Raw genomic sequence first — 16,804 nt, forward strand, 5'->3', positions numbered from 1 at the left:
AAAAAAGTAATAAAGACATTAACAAAATGAAAATCACATGACCATCTCAACTGATGCAGAAAAGGCTTGACAAAATCTAACACCTTTTCTTCTTTTTTTTTTTTAAAGTAAGCTCTAGGCCGAACATGGGGCTTGAACTCATGACCTTGAGCAAGTCGGACACTCCTCCCAATACTTGTTCCTTAGAAAAACATTCAACAAACTAGGTAGTCACATATGTAAATCCGTGTGGGGGCTGTGTGTGTGTGAGAGAGAGAGAGAAAATAGCATATATTTCATATATGAAAATACCATAACATGATATTCTATCATAGAAACTGAAAGCTTTTTCTCTAAGATCAGGAACAAGGCTAGGATGACCACTCTTGCCACTTCTACTTAACACAATACTGAAGTCCAAACAAGAGCAACTAGGCAAAAATTAGAAATAAAAAACATCCAAATTGATAAGAAAACAGTAAAATGGTCTCTGTTCACAGGTGACATGATCTTACATGAAGAAAATACTAAAGATTCCACCAAAAAATAAAAAAAATTACCGGTTAAGAATAAACAATTGCATAAAGGTGCAGTATACAAAAATCAACTTTTAAAATCAGTTGCATTTCTATACACTAATAATGAACAATTCAAAAAGCAAATTAAGAAATCAATCCCATTTACAATAGCATGAAATAGAATAAAATATTTATGAATAAATTTAACCAAGGACATGAAAAACGTATGCACAGATGATTACAAACACTGCTGAAATTAAAGACAAATGGAAAGATTCCCACATTCATGAACTGGGAGATTTATTATTGTCAAAATGTTCATACTAGCCAAGAGTGATCTTCAGACTAACTGCAATTGCTACCAAAACCCCAAAGGCATTTTTTGCAAAAATAGAAAATAAAATCTGAAAATGCACATGGAATCTTAAAGGACCCCATAATAGCCAACAATTTTGGAAAAGAACAAACACATCCTGTTTTCTAAATGTATTACAAAGCTACATTACAATATGATATTCCCATAAAGACAGACATATAGATGACTGGAACAGAAAGGAGAGCACAGAAATAAACCCTTAGGTGTAAAGTCAAATTCTTTTTGGCCAGTATATTAAGACTACACAACAAGGAAAGGATAGTCTCATCAATAAATGGTGCTGGGAGGGGCGCCTGGGTGGCTCAGTCGGTTAAGCGTCCGACTGCGGCTCAGGTCATGATCTCACGGTTCGTGAGTTCGAGCCCCGCGTCGGGCTCTGTGCTGACAGCTCAGAGCCTGGAACCTGTTTCAGATTCTGTGTCTCCCTCTCTCTCTCTGACCCTCCCCCATTCATGCTCTGTCTCTCTCTGTCTCAAAAGTACATAAACGTTAAAAAAAACTTTTTAAAATAAATACATAAATAAATGGTGCTGGGAAAAGTGGATATTCACATGCAAAAAAGAAAGATGGATCTTTATCATGCACTACATACAAAAATTAACTCAAAATTATATCAAAAACCTAAATCTAAGATCTGAAACTATGAAACTCCAGAAGAAAAGGAAATAGATTCAATTCATAAATGAAATGAGCAATTTTTTCTTTGATAGGACATCAAAAGCACAAACAACAAAACCAAAAACAGACAAATTTGACTACATGAAACTTTTTTCTACAATTTTCTGCACAGCAAAGGAAACAACTAACACAATGGAAATACAACCTACAAAATGAAAGAAAATATTTGCAAACCATATATCAAATAAGGGGTGATCACCCAGATTAAACAAATCAGTTAACAAAAGAACAACCCAACTCAAAAACGGGCAATGGACTTGGAGAGACATTTCTTCAAAGATATACAAATAGCCAATAAGCATATGAAAAGATGCTCAGTATCACTAATCATCAAGGAGATGCAAATCAAAACTATGAGACATCAACTTACCCCTGTTAGGATGGCCACCATTAAAAAATAAGTAACAAGTACTGAGGATGTGAGGAAATTGGGACACTAGTGCACTGTGCACTGTTGGTAGGATTATAATATGGTACAGCCACTATGGAAAACAGTATAGTTTCCTTAAAATATTAAAAATAGAATTCTATGATCCGTTCCAATTCTGGCATGTATTTAAAAGAATTGAAAATGTGATCTCAAAGAGATATGTATTTGCACATTCATGTTCAATGCAGCCTTATTCATGACAGTCAAGTTATGGAAGAACTTAAATGTCCAATCTCAAATGTCCACTGATAGATGAATAGATTAAAAAAATACATGTTATGTACATACAATGAACTATTATTCAGCCTCAATAAAGATGGGAATCACGTCATGTGCTAGATTATGAATGAATCTTGAGGACATTATGCTAAGTGAAATAATCCAATCTCAAAAAGACAAATACTACATGATTCCATTTATAGGAGGTATCTAAAGTAATCCAACTCCTAAAAACAGAAAGAGAATAGTGGTTGCCAGGGGATGGGGGAAAAAGGGGAAAAACGGGGAGTTGCTGTTCAAGGAGTATAGCTTCAGACATGAAAATGAAAAAGTTCTAGAGATCTGTTGTACAACAATGTGCATACACTTAATACTGTAATGTATATATGGCACTTGTTCAAAGTTAAATCTATGTATTTTTTACAATAATAATAACCCATTACTACATTCTAACCAAAAGAACCAAACACCAAAGTACCACATATTGTATGATTCTATTGACATGAAATGCACAGAAGAAACAATGGCCTTGAATGATAACTGGATCAGATGAACTTGACAGATATATTCAGAACTTTTCATCCAAAAACAGCAGAATATACATTCTTCTCAAGTGCACATGGAACATTCTCCAAGACACAGGTATAAATGTCTATGCACAAAATTCAGGAACACCCTAATATATAAAACAATCACAAACATAAACAATCTTATTGGTAATAATGTGGTACTTGCAGGGGACTTTAATACTCCACTTACAACAATGGATAGATCATCTAGACAGAAAATCAGTAAAGAAACAATGGCCCTAAATGATACACTGGGCCAGATGGACTTGACAGATATATTTAGTATTTTCTTCCTAAAGCATCAGAATACACATTCTTCTCCAGTGCACATGCAACATTCTCCAAGATACATCACATACTGGGTCACAAAGCAGCCCTCAATAAATATAAAAGAATTAAGATCATACCATGCATATTTTCAGATCACAATGCCATGAAACTTGAAATCAACCACAAGAAAAAATTTGGAAAGCCTCCAAATGCATGGAGTTTGTTAAATAACATCCTACTAAAGAATGAAGGGTCAAACAGGCAATTAAAGAAGAAATTTAAAAATGTATGGAAGCAAATGAAAATGAAAACACAACAGTCCAAACACTTTGGGATGCAGCAAAGGCAGTCCTAAGGGGAAAATACATTGCAATCCAGGACTATCTCAAGAAACAAGAAAAATCCCAAATACAAAACCTAATCGCACACTTAAAGGAAATAGAACAGCAAAGAAACCCCAAAGCCAGCGGGAGAGAAATAATAAAGATTACAGCAGAAATAAACAATACAGAATCAAAAAACAAAACAACCACACACACACACACAAAAACAAACAGTAGAACAGATCAATGAATCTAAGAGCTGGTTTTTTGAAAAAAATAAACAAAACTGATAAACTCCTAGTCAGACTACTCAAAAAGACAACCCAAATAAATAAAATCACGAATAAAAGAGGAGAGATCACAACCAACACCACAGACATACAATCATTAGAAAATACTATGAAAAATTATATGCCAACAAACTGGACAACCTGGAAGAAATGGACAACTTCCTAGATACCCACATACTACCAAAACTCAAACAGGAAGAAAAAGAAACTCTGAACAGACCAGTAACCAGTGAAGAAATTGAATCAGTTATCAAGAATCTCCCAACAAATAAGAGTCCTGGGCCAGATGCCTTCCCAGGGGAATTCTACCAGACATTTATTTTTTTTTTTAATTTTTTAACGTTTATTTATTTTTGAGACAGAGAGAGACAGAGCATGAATGGGGGAGGGTCAGAGAGAGAGGGAGACACAGAATCTGAAACAGGCTCCAAGCTCTCAGCTGTCAGCACAGAGCCCAACACGGGGCTCGAACTCATGGACTGCGAGACCATGACCTGAGCCAAAGTCGGACGCTTAACTGACTAAGCCACCCAGGCGCCTCTCTACCAGACATTTAAAGCAGAGTTAATACCTATCCTTCTCAAGCTGTTCCAAAAAACAGAACTGGAAGGAACACTTCCGGAGTCATTCTATGGAGCTAGCATTACCTTGATTCCCAAAGCAGAGACCCCACTAAAAAGGAGAATTGCAGGCCAATATCCCTGACAAACATGGATGCAAAAATTCTCAACAAGATATTAGCAGACCAAATTCAACAGTATATTAAAAGAATTATTCACCATGATTAAGTGGGATTCATTCCTGGGCTGCAGAGCTGTTTCAATATTTGCAAGTCAATCAATGTGATACATCACATTAATAGAAGAAACGATAAGAACCATATGATCCTGTCAATATATGCAGAAAAAGCCATTTGACAAAATGGTTTTTTCTTAATAAAAACCTTCAAGAAGTCAGGATAGAAGGAACATACCTTAACATCATAAAAGCCATATATGAAAAGCCCACAGCTAATCTCATCCTCAACGGGGAGAAACTGAGAGCTTTGCCCCTGAGGTCAGGAACACGACAGGATGTCCACTCTCACCACTGTTGTTTAACATAGTGTTGGAAGTCCTAGACTTAGCAATCAGACAACAAAATGAAATAGGGCATCCAAATTGGCAAAGAAAAAGTCTAACTTTCACTTTTTGCAGATGACAGGATACTCTACATGGAAAACCCGAAAGACTCCACCAAAAAGCTGCTAGAACTGACACATGAATTCAGCAAAGTCACAGGATACAAAAATCACTGTACAGAAATTGGTTGCATTTCTATACACCAACAGCCAAGCAAAAGAAAGAGAAATCAAGAAACCGATCCCATTTACAATTGCACCAAAACCATAAAATACCTAGGAATAAACCTAACCAAAGATAAAAAATCTGTATGCTGAAAACTATAGAAAACTTATGAAAGAAATTGAAAGACACAAAGAAATAGAAAAACATTCCATGGTTCATGGATTGGAAGAACAAATACTGTTAAAATCTCAATACTACCCAATGCAATCTACACATTCAATGCAATCCCAAACAAAATTGCACCGGCATTCTTCTCAAAGCTAGAACAAACAATCCTAAAATTTATATGGAACCACAAAAGACCCTGAGAAGACAAAGTAATGTTGAAAAAGAAAATCAAAGCAGGAGGTATCATAATCCTGGACTTTAGCCTCTACTACAAAGCTGTAATCATCAAGAAAGTATGGTATTGGCACAAAACCAAACACATATACCAATGGAATAGAATAGAGAACCCAGAATTGGACCCACAAATGTTATGGCCAACTAATGACAAAGCAGGAAAGAGTATCCAGTGGAAAAAAGACAGTCTCTTTAGCAAATGGTGCTGGGAGAACTGGACAGCAACATGCAGAAGAATGAAACTGGACCACTTTCTAAAAGCATACACAAAATAAACTTAAAATGGATGAAAGACCTAAACGTGAGACAGGAAACCATCAAAACCCTAGAGGAGAAAACAGGCAACAACCTCTTTGACCTCAGTCACAGGAACTTCCTACTCAACACGTCTCTGATGGCAAGGGAAATAAAAGCAAAAATGAATTACCGGGACCTCATCAAGATAAAAAGCTTCTGCAAAGGAAACAATCAAGAAAACTAAAAGGCAACTGACGGAATGGGAGAAGATATTTGCAAATGACATATCAGATAAAGGGTTAGCATCCAAAATCTATAAAGAACTTATCAAACTCAGCACGTGAAAAACATAATTCAGTGAAGAAATGGGCTGAAGACATGAACAGACACTTTTCCAAAGAAGACATCCAGATGGCTAACAGACACATGAAAAGAAGTTCAACATCGCTCACCATCAGAGAAATACAAATCAAAACCACACTGAGATACCACCTCACACTGGTAGAGTGGCTAAAATGAACAACTCAGGAAACAACAGATGTTAGCGAGGATGTAGAGAAAGGGGAACCCTCTTGCACTGTTGGTGGGAATGCAAACTGGTGCAGCTGCTCTGGAAAACAGTGTGGAGTTTCCTCAAAAATTAAAAATAGAACTACCCTACGACCCAGCAACAGCACTACTAGGAATTTATCCAAAGGACACAGGAGTGCTGACTCATAGGGATACTCGTACCCCGATTTTATACCAGCACTTTCAACAACAGCCAAATCATGGAAAGAGCCCAAATGTCCATCAACTGATGAATGGATAAAGAAGATATGGTTTATACATACAATGGAATACTATTTGACAATAAGAAAGAATGAAATCCTGCCATTTGCAACAACATGGATGGAACTGGAGAGTATTACGTAAAATGAAATCAGTCAGAGAAAGACAGGTATCATATGTTTTCACTCATATGTGGAACTTAAGAAACTTAACAGAAGACCGAAGGGAAGGGGGAAAAATAGTTTCAAACAGAGAGGGAGGCAAACCCATGAGACTCTTAAATACAGAGAACAAATTGAGGGTTGATGAGGGGACAGGGGAGAGGGGAAAATGGGTGATGGGCACTGAAGAGGGCACTTGCTGAGATGAGCACTGGGTGTTGTACGTAAACGATGAATCACAGGAATGTACTCCCGAAACCAAGAGCACAATTTATACACTGTATATTAGCTAACTTGACAAATTATATTACAAAAATAAAAATAAAAAAATAACAGCCAGCATCAAAGTTAAAAAAAAAAAAAAAAGAAATGTACAGAACAGGCAAATCTACAGATTGGGGAGAAATGAAAGGAAATTAATAAAGGGTACAGTATTTCTTTCTGGGTGATACAAATATTCCAAAACTGATTGTATTGACAACTGCACAAGTCTGTGAATATACTAAAAACCCCTGAAGTAAACTTTAAAATGATGGGATATCTCAAGGTATGTGAATTATATCTCAATAAAACTGTCAGAATCTACTGTGATAAAACAACTTTGAGAATTTTATGTTTAAGGATAGTCAGTGTTATCTTCAATAACTATAGTGTATAATATTGCATATTAATATCTTAAAAGACCATTTTTCTTCTGCTAAGGTTAAGATACCCTAGTACTTCAGTTTTCTTGTTGTTCTCAAATCTCATTACAGAAGGGAAGTTAAGACATCTTAAGGCCTTTGAGTAAGTACTACAGAATACTTTCTTTTTCCTAAAAGCACATGTCCCCTTCTGTCTACATAATATGTAGTAGACCTTCCTTAAATTGTAGTAAAGAAAGCCTATCATTCAATAAAATGTATTCACTTTCTCTAAACTAACAACTATGTTTAAATTTTAGGCTCAGAGCCTCTCAATTACCTAAAATGCCAGACTGAGTCTCCAAAAGTTCATAGATTTAAAAAGACAGGAAATGTCTTTTTAAAGACATTTCTTTAGTCTAAAAGCAAAAGTAAAAAAAAAGAAAAAAAAAGAGCTCTGGTAATACATAATTTCTGAAAGTATATGGAAACCTGGTCGTAAAAATTCAGGACCTTCTACAAAAAGCCCTCCCTTCACTTCACATGATAAGTCTTTCTTCCCAATCTACCCTTCCTCTTTTCATCAAAACAAACCACCCTCAGGAGGGTAACATTACCACCACTTCCTCTAGCCCTTTATCATACTCATGAATCCTTACCTGGTTCAGGGAGCTCAGGCTGGGGAGTCAAACTGGGAATTCCTGGCTCTTTTTCCATTTCCTCAATGCTGGCACTGGATTTATCACAAACATTCAACCGTGGCCCAACTGAATCTAAGCAGCTAGCATGATTTGGATCTGCCAGGGCATCTTCTAGTATGTTTGTTGAAGTAGGGGGTCTATGCTCTGGGAACTCATCCCCCTTCTTTACAGGGTCAGCTGGAAGCAAAACCCCAAAGGCACCCTCAGAGTTTTCTTTCTCCCTAAATCTGTTAGTGCGCTTACGAGGTTTAGTGCGCCTTTGGTTTAAACGCTGCCACCGCTTTTTAGGCACCGCTTGATTTACACCATTGGGTTCATCATTCTCACTGTTCACTTCAGTATCCAACTCTGGGCCTTTTCTGTTTTCAAAAGAGGGGCCTTTTTCAGGAATTTTATCAGGGTTAGACTGGTTGACTTTGTCATCAAAATTAACACTGGAAAAATGGGCACTGTCTTCACTTGTTAAATGACCCATTAACTGAAGGGGTTCTTCTTTACCAGGGTCTTCTAGTCCACCTCTTGAGCAGCCATTCTCTGAACCCCCACTTGGTCTGTCTCCCTGCAGTGCAGTCTCAAGAGTCACAGCTGGAAGTCGGTTCAGTTTTCTTTTGCGCTCTGTCTTTAAGGCTTTACGGTTTAATGTGTTCTTTCCCATCTGGGATGAAAAACTATCTCGCAATTTAGATGAAGGTTTTGATCGCCCACAGTTGCGCCTAGTAACACAGTTTGAACGACTTTTACCAGAAGCAGGGAGGTCTCTTCTGTCAGACACTAAGCTGGGGACAGATACAGACAACTCTCCAGACAGTGCAGGGTCACCCCCGCTAGGGCTAGGACGGACTGGGTTCTGAGTGCCATCTCCATTTTTTTCTGAATTGTGAGTGGAGCTTCCTGAAACCAAGGCCTTAGAAGCAGCTACAGGACTACTGGTAGAACAGTCCCCAAGACCAGGACTCCGATAGGAAACCAAGTTTTGAGCAGTCATTAAGCGTTGCTCCTTGGTCTTACTATCATGCATATCTTTCAACATCATTAATAATGTACTGAATTTGTAGTCTGGTTCAATAGGTATATGATTCTGACCAGAGGCAGGAGAAAAGAGTAATGGTTTTGATGGCTTTGATGTTCCAGAGTCACTGACATCTTCACTTAAGGATCTATAAGAGAGTTCCTTCAACTCTGACAGAACGTGTTTCACCACTGCTGTTTCTATGTCATTTGAATCCCTGGTTTTCTCATGCATGTTGCTCAGTAGTTTTAGCCCATCCACTTTCCCACTTTTGGAAATGCTGGCCAAAGGAGAGCCTTTAGTATCAGAAGAGCAGCATTTCAAACTGCAGTCCTCATTTGTAACTGGAGATTCCACTACAACTGGATTTTCTTTATGTTTGCACTTTATACTTCGGATCTTGGGCTGTTTGCTTTTTGAATGCAACAGAGCTTGACTTGTAGCCCCACCTTTTATTAGGGAATTCTCACTGGAAATGCTTGATGGTGTGTTGAATTTTGGAGAGAAACCATCATTTCTAAACTCTGATTGGGGTTTGCGGATAAGAGTAGACACTTTAAGATCAGAGAGATTAACCTGAGATGTCTCAGTTCCAGGCTCTCCTGTCTTAGTACAATCCATTAAGTGGTCTGTATGTGAATTAGTAATGAGGGACTTCTGCTTTGCTTTTACCTTAGTGTTTGTGGCAGGATACCTAGTATACTTTACCTTTTCATTTTTCTGCACAGATAAAATGTTCTCTGTTCTATCAAAAGCATCTGTAATTTCAAGGACACTGTTATCAGATTCTGAACTATGATCTATGGGATCCAGATCACTGCTTCCATCATCAGAAGTGGTACAGATACTAATGGAATCACTGCGCTTTTCTTCATCACCTGCTCCAATATAACAGAGCTGTACTTTCGAACTACACACCAAACCTCTTTGGAGTTTTTTCTTTTCCCCAGAATGTTTAGAGATCAAGGCACCCTCAGACAAGCCCAGTAAAGAGTCACAATTTGAAGTCTCAAATTCTTTCTTTGCAGTGTTTTTTGCACAAGAAGAAAACAGGAAATTTCCTGGGGCAGTGCTGGACCCTGTGAGGCTGTTTGCTATCCTGGAAAGTTCATTAGAGGCCTGCTTATCAGATACATCCCCAGAAATAAAGTTTAGGCCAAGGTTCTCTGGAATCTTTCCCCTTCGTTCTTCCTTATGTGCTTCAAATTGTATGTGGCCCTTTTTCATACTAGTCCTTTTTGGATTATCAGAACTCTTTCTGGCTCGAGACTTAGCACAAGGCTTTTCCTTCTCATCTGCAGAATGTTCTGAGTCAAAAGCCAGAGATTTCAAGCAGCCATTAAGTAACAGGTCATGTTCTGATTCAGGATCATTTGTACAGTCCTCAAATGGCATGTCCTCCTCACTGTCCAACTTGATTGAACTGGTGACACATCTTCGGTTCTTCGACCCTTTGGGAACATCATACTGTTCAGCAAGACCAACACTGGCTTCCCATTTACTCAAAATTTTCTGAGGAACCTTAAATTTAAAGGAGAAAAAGATTATAACTTATCAAAAAAAATGCGAAAGGGAACAGGGAGATTATCAGTGAAGACCTCTCAAATAAGCTTTTTCAAGCCTTATAATTTCTTCAAGGCACTTTTTGAAAAAAAAAAATTTTTTAATATTCATTTATGTATTTCGAGAGAGAAAGCAAGCAGGGGAAGGGCAAAGAGAGGGAGAGAGAGAGAATCACAAGCAGGGTCTGCGCTGCCAGTGCAGAGCCCAATGCAGGACTCAAACCCACAAACAGTGGGATCATATCTGACCCCAAATCAAGAGTCGGATGCTTAACCGACTGAGCCACCCAGGTGAATCAAGACACTTTTATGGTACTAGCCAGGTGGTTAGCACCCATTGCTCACCCAAAGCCTAACAAATGGGGGGACTCCTCAAAACTACTTCTACCATTAAGATCTATCGTTAGAGGAAAGATTAATCCTATATACCCTCCACTCTCCCATAAAATAAAGAATAAAATAGTGGATCATTAACCAGGATTGCATTACTCATGCACATGACATTACTAAATCAAGGAATAATCAGACTCTTCCTACCTACCCCTCCACACTTTAAAATAAGGATTTATTTTCTTCCTGACTTATGGAGGTCAAGCACTTGCTCAGTTGTATAAAAGAAAAAGAAAAAGGCTAAAGAAGATGAACACGGAAAAATGAAGAAAGGTGAAATGAGGTCAGATCTACCCTAGGAACCCTAAATTTGAACTTCTGGTTATCACTATAAGCCCTTTTATTTCTGGTGATGTATCTGATTGTTCTACACATGTTACATAAAATCTGAATTATAACCAAGCAGTCTCCTAGGCTTAATCATGTAGCCCAGAGACAACAAAAACCTTGGGTATTACAGATGTTCCTTTCTTGATTCCTCACAACATGGAGACACTGATGCTCCATGCGATACACCTATTTTTTCAAACATTTACTTACCTCCTTGGCTTTATACAAGAGACATTAGGCAAGGTTCCAGTTATCAGCTAACTATACTTTAATACTTGTAAAAGGGGTGTTTCACTGAGCATGTAAAATTCAAGTCACTGGATAGGTAGCCTCCTCTTATAAAGCAATGAGCTGACCATCTAATTTATTTTACACTCAAGTACACATTCATTAATTCTCATGACTGTGATAAGAATTAATCAACTTTCCAAAACCTGAAAGCCCTAGTGAACTATTTCACCTTCTAGGACTGACAATAAAGGAATAGTAAAAGAAATAAACCAAATTTTATTCAGCCAACGTTAACACAAATCATCAAGCAAATGGAAAAAAACAATGCTCTTTATTAAAATATTACTGGGGAGTGGGGGGGGGGGGGGGTGAGGGGGGACCCTGGGTAGCTCAAGTCAGTTAAGCATCGGACTTTGGCTAAGGTCATGATCTCATGGCTTGTGGGTTCGAGCCCCACAGTGGGCTCTCTGTCAGCACAGTGCCCGCTTCAGTTCCTCTGTCTCCCTCTCTCTATGCTCCTCCCCTGCTTGCACTCTCCCTCTCTCGAAAATAAACAAACATTAAAAAATTAAAAAAAAAGAAAACTGATTATGAAAATGCAACCTTAAGTGTCAACAACCACATACAAAAAACAAAAAACAGCATATGCAACACCATGGATGGAGCTAGAGTGTAACGCTAAGTGAAATAAGTCAGAGAGACAAATCCCCTAAGATTTCACTCATGTGGAATTTAAGAAACAAAAGAGCAAAGGGGTAAAAAGAGAGAGACAAAAAGAAACAGACTCTTTAAACTATAGAGAACAAACTGATGGTTACCAAAAGGGAGGTGAGCTGGGGGATGGATGAAATAGGTGATAGGGATTGAGGAGTACCAGGTGACTAAACAAAAACAAATAAACCCAAGACAACAAAGAAAAACGTTTGCAGCTTTACATTTCTCATTTTAAAGAGAAATAATTAATCCAGAGAGTGAGAAGTAGAGTATTTCATCTCAATGACCATGTTCTTCTTACAAAAGATAGGACCAAAGAAGACTTGTCATGTTATTTTATACTGTCACATCTAAGTGACATGGTAACAGTTATCTGAAATCCTTTCTCAAAAAAATCAAGTATAAATATTTGGAAGGCTAGCCCTATTTCATGCCTGCAAAAATTACTGCTTTCAGCTATTTTCTCACAAATATCCGATTACCAAAGGAAAGAACTTATATTTCAAAATATAATACTTCTTCCTTGCCTTCTCCCTGCCCACCACAAAAAAGACAGTTTGAGAGGCTTTTTTTTTTTTTTTTTTTTTTACCTTATGCCTATATCCTTTTTCTTTCTGCTTTCCTCTTCTCCTAAGAACAGGTAGCTCTTCAAATTGATGTCTGCCTTCAAACATGACGATTGCTTTTCCAGCCACCCAGGCTCTCTCTGAAGGGTCCCCAAAAGCCTCCACGTAGTACTGTCGATAGGGCCTCCGGTTTGAAACTAGATAAAGATAAGAACCAGTGTCATTACTTTAAAAGGATGACTGTTCATCATCAAGAGAAGCGCCATGCAATTATTGCCAAAGAAATCTCTATTTTAAAAAAAGAAGAAGAAAAAGTGTTAGAAAACCTATACAACAATCAACTCTAAGGTCAGAAAGAAGGAAAATTTTAAATATTTCAATTCACGTGACAAGAAAATGCCCAAGAGTTTCTGAAAGAACTTCAATAGTTTGGTCAGCTGATATACTATATATTCCAAACCTGTGAGAGATCGATTAGTTGTTAATCATAGAACAAATTAATATAGGAACCAAGTTCCCACTACCAACAATCTATAAAAGTCTTATACCCTTGTTACCAGAAAATACAAAGGGCATTTAATAAGACTCAGCACCAGAAATAAAATAATTAGTAAGAACTAACCACCAAACAAACTTTAAAACACTTTGCTAAAATATAATGGAGGGGGAAAAAAAATTCTTCAACACTATGCCACATATGATATGCTAACATTTATGGAATGGATACTCTTGACCAGGCACTCATTTACACTAGGTACTTTGCATAGAGTCTTAGTCCTCAGAACAACCAACTCTAAGAAATAAGTAGTACAATCCCCATTTTATAGACACAGTAAGTAAATAACTTCAGAGAAGGCAAATTCAGAGTGAAACACTGGCTTTACAGAGAAAGCAGAACTTGATACTTCAAAATACTGAAATTAAAAAGAAAAAAAAAGCCCAAGAGCAATAAAAATAAAAATATATCCAGTTATTCTAGTTTCTAGTTTATTCTAGTTTCTTAGTTGTCCAAAATTCTAAGCATACAATTAACAACAACAAAAATACAGATCTTGTTCAGAAAAGATTATAAGCAAATTTACCTAGTATATGTATCTTCCATCCATACTTAGCATTTTGGCATTTTTCATAGCAGTAAAAAATCTCACAAAAGAAATATACCAGGACTATACAAGGTATAATGATTTGTCTCTTTTTAGAAAAGGAAATCATCTAATATACAAATTCATTTATACAGGAACTCACAACTAATTCCCTTAACCATTTTTTAAAACACAAAAAATACAAACATCTCTTTCAATAAAAAATAAGGAAAAGCCTACTTCCTTCAGAATAGAGAAGGAAGGAAGGAAGGAAGGAAGGAAGGAAGGAAGGAAGGAAGGAAGGAAAGGAAAAGAAAGAACAAACAGAGGGAGAAGGAGTGAGAAGAGAAGAAGAAAGGAAAAACAAAAAGAGAAGAAAAGGAAAAAGGAAAGAAGAAAGAAAGGGAGAGGAAATTTATAAACTGAACTTTAGAACAAAACTAAGGTCTCCATAGTAACTGAAGAGCCAAAATGTCAAGTAAATTTCAATGGCAACTTTTTTATAAATGCTAATTTCAAAGCTACATAACCAAAGAATGAAGAGTATCTATGAGCTCTCATAAACTTCAGTTGCAATGCCTGCGTTTCTATAAAAATATAGCTTAATTAAAAAATTACATGGTCAAATTTTGTTTTTTAGTCCATTTCAAAAACAATTCTATGAAAAAGGTTAAACTCCTTATAGTCTCTACCTGCTAAATTAAATCCTTTGAATAGAAACCACCTATAAAGGGGGATTAAAATTGGTAAGATATAGGGGTGCCTGGGTGGCTCAGCTGGTTAAGCTCAGCCCCACATTCATGAGTTCATGGGTTCGAGCCCCACATCGGGCTCTGTGCTGACAGCTCAGAGCCTGGGGCCTGCTTCAGATTGTTTCCCTCTCTCTGCCCCTCCCCAACTTGTGCTCTCTCATGCTCTCTCTCTCTCTCCCTCCCTCTCTAAAACAACATTTTTAAAAACCTGGTAAGAGGGGCACCTGGGTGGCTTAGTCAGTTGAACGTCCGACTTTGGCTCAGGTTAAGATCTCGTTGTCTGTGAGTTCAAGCCCTGCTTGGGGCTCTGCTGGCAGCTCAGAGCCTAGAGCCTGGAGCCTGCTTTGGATTCTGTCTCTCTCTCTGCCCTTCCCCCACTCGTGCTCACTCGCGTGCTGTCTCTCAAAAATAAATAAACATTTTAAAAAATAACATAAAATAACATAAAATAAAAAAATAAAATAAAAAACTGGTAAGATACTGGGTGCCTGGGTGGCTCAGTCGGTTAAGCATCTGACTTTGGCTCAGGTCACAACCTCGCAGTTAATGAGGTGGAGACCTGCAATGGGCTCTGTGCTGACAGCTCAGAGCCTGGAGCCTGCTTCAAATTCTGTGTATCCCTCTCTCTCTGCCCCTCCCCTGCTCAATGCTCTGTGTCTCTCTCTCTCTCTTTCAAAAATAAATAAACATTAAAAAATATTTTTAAAAATTGATAAGACATATATGTACCTATATATGAGTTCAGAAAGTCAACTGAGAAGTAAATAATTCTCCCATATAAACAAGTAAATTCAAACAACACATTATAATGTGCCAGAACTGTAAAGAGGACAAAAAAAGAAAACTCAGGGCCTGGTGGGTTAAGAGATATACAAACAGATTATGGTAAAAGAACATGAGAATTGCAATACCATAAACATTCACTTTTTAAAAAAGCAGAGATCAGGGGCCCCTGAGTGGCTCAGTCAGTCTGACTTCGGCTCAGATCATGATCTCGTGGTCTGTGAGTTCAAGCCCCATGTCGGGCTCTGTGATGACAGCTGGGATTCTGTCTGTCTGTCTGTCTCTCTCTCTCTGCTCCTCCCCCACTCACGCTCTCTCTCTCAAACATGAATAAACATTTAAAAAAAAGAAAAAGTAGAGATCATCGGGCACCTGAGTGGCTCAGTCAGTTAAGCATCGACTCTTGGTTTTGGCTCAGGTCATGATCTCACAGTTCATGGGATGGAGCCCCACATTAAACTCTGTGCTGACAGTGCTGAGCCTGCTTAGGATTCTCTCTCTCCCCCTCTGTCTCTGCCCCTCCCCCACTCTCTCCTTCAAAATAAATAAACATTAAAAGAGAGAGAAAATCCATAAGGAAGACAAAATAAATTTACAGTACTATAGTATATTTACTGAAAAACATCTGTGTGTAAAAGATTACATAAGGACCCAAACATTTCAAATCTCTGTTGTTCAAGGGTCAACAGCCTAAGGCTCTAGGTGAGGTTTCCAAAAGATGATGAAAATGACAACCAATGTATCAGATCACGTGGAAAAAATTAAAACTAGGAGAGTTTTACTATGAATTCATAATAAATATATAAAAGACTAAGAACCCTCTCCGTCACCAACACACACACACACACACACACACATACACACACACATATAACTGCAGAAAAATCAAAAGGTTGTGAGGGCAAAGTAAGCACAGGACATTACATGGCTAAGCTGTGTATACTGTTAACATGATAACATACACACTAAATTCCTAACCAAAATTATAACAGGTAAGATAGCAGGATGCTGGAGGTTGGTGAGAGGTTAAGGCCCAAAGCAAGGATTAAAATGACTAATCCACAACTTCTACAGTGAGAAGTAAAAAGTAATCCAGAAGGAACTTTGAGATACAGAAATTAACTTTCAAAAGATCCAGCTGACAGTTAAAGCTTAAAGAGAGGGTATAGAAAGAGCAGACTGTTTTCTAAACAAGGCTTACAAAATTAACCACTTGACTTTTTTAATCATATGCACTGTATATAACATAAGTAAACAATGACTTCTAAAAGTGATTTTATAAAAATTTGGGTTTTCTGGGGCACCTGGGTGACTTAGTCAGTTAAGCAACCAACTCCAGATTTCAGCTCACGTCATGATCTCACGGGTTCATGAGTTGAGCCCTGTGTCAGGCTCTAAGCTGACAGTGCAGAGCCTGCATAGGATTTTGTTTCTCCATCTCTCTGCCCCTCTCCTGCTCATTCTCTCTCTCGCTCGCTCTGTCCCTCAAAATAAATAAAAAAGCTTTAAAAAAAAAAATGTGGGTTTTTCTAATACCATTTGAAACATTTGG

General features: G+C 37.7%; 1 protein-coding gene across 4 annotated transcripts in view; it reads right to left on the reverse strand.

The window, feature by feature from the left end:
- The window catches only part of NSD1 (nuclear receptor binding SET domain protein 1), a 141,337-nt gene that overhangs the window by 55,444 nt on the left and 69,089 nt on the right, over positions 1 to 16,804 (reverse strand). For all 4 annotated transcript variants that reach the window (XM_042991658.1, XM_042991648.1, XM_007085531.3 and 1 more), the window contains 2 exons: positions 12,660 to 12,832; positions 7,792 to 10,363 (listed from right to left, as the gene is read on the reverse strand). In XM_042991658.1, the coding sequence (XP_042847592.1) occupies positions 7,792 to 10,363; positions 12,660 to 12,832 (2,745 nt within the window). The remainder of the gene's footprint in view (positions 1 to 7,791; positions 10,364 to 12,659; positions 12,833 to 16,804) is intronic.

The sequence above is a fragment of the Panthera tigris genome, chromosome A1 (genome assembly GCF_018350195.1).
Source record: "Panthera tigris isolate Pti1 chromosome A1, P.tigris_Pti1_mat1.1, whole genome shotgun sequence".
NCBI classification, from domain to species: domain Eukaryota; kingdom Metazoa; phylum Chordata; class Mammalia; order Carnivora; family Felidae; genus Panthera; species Panthera tigris.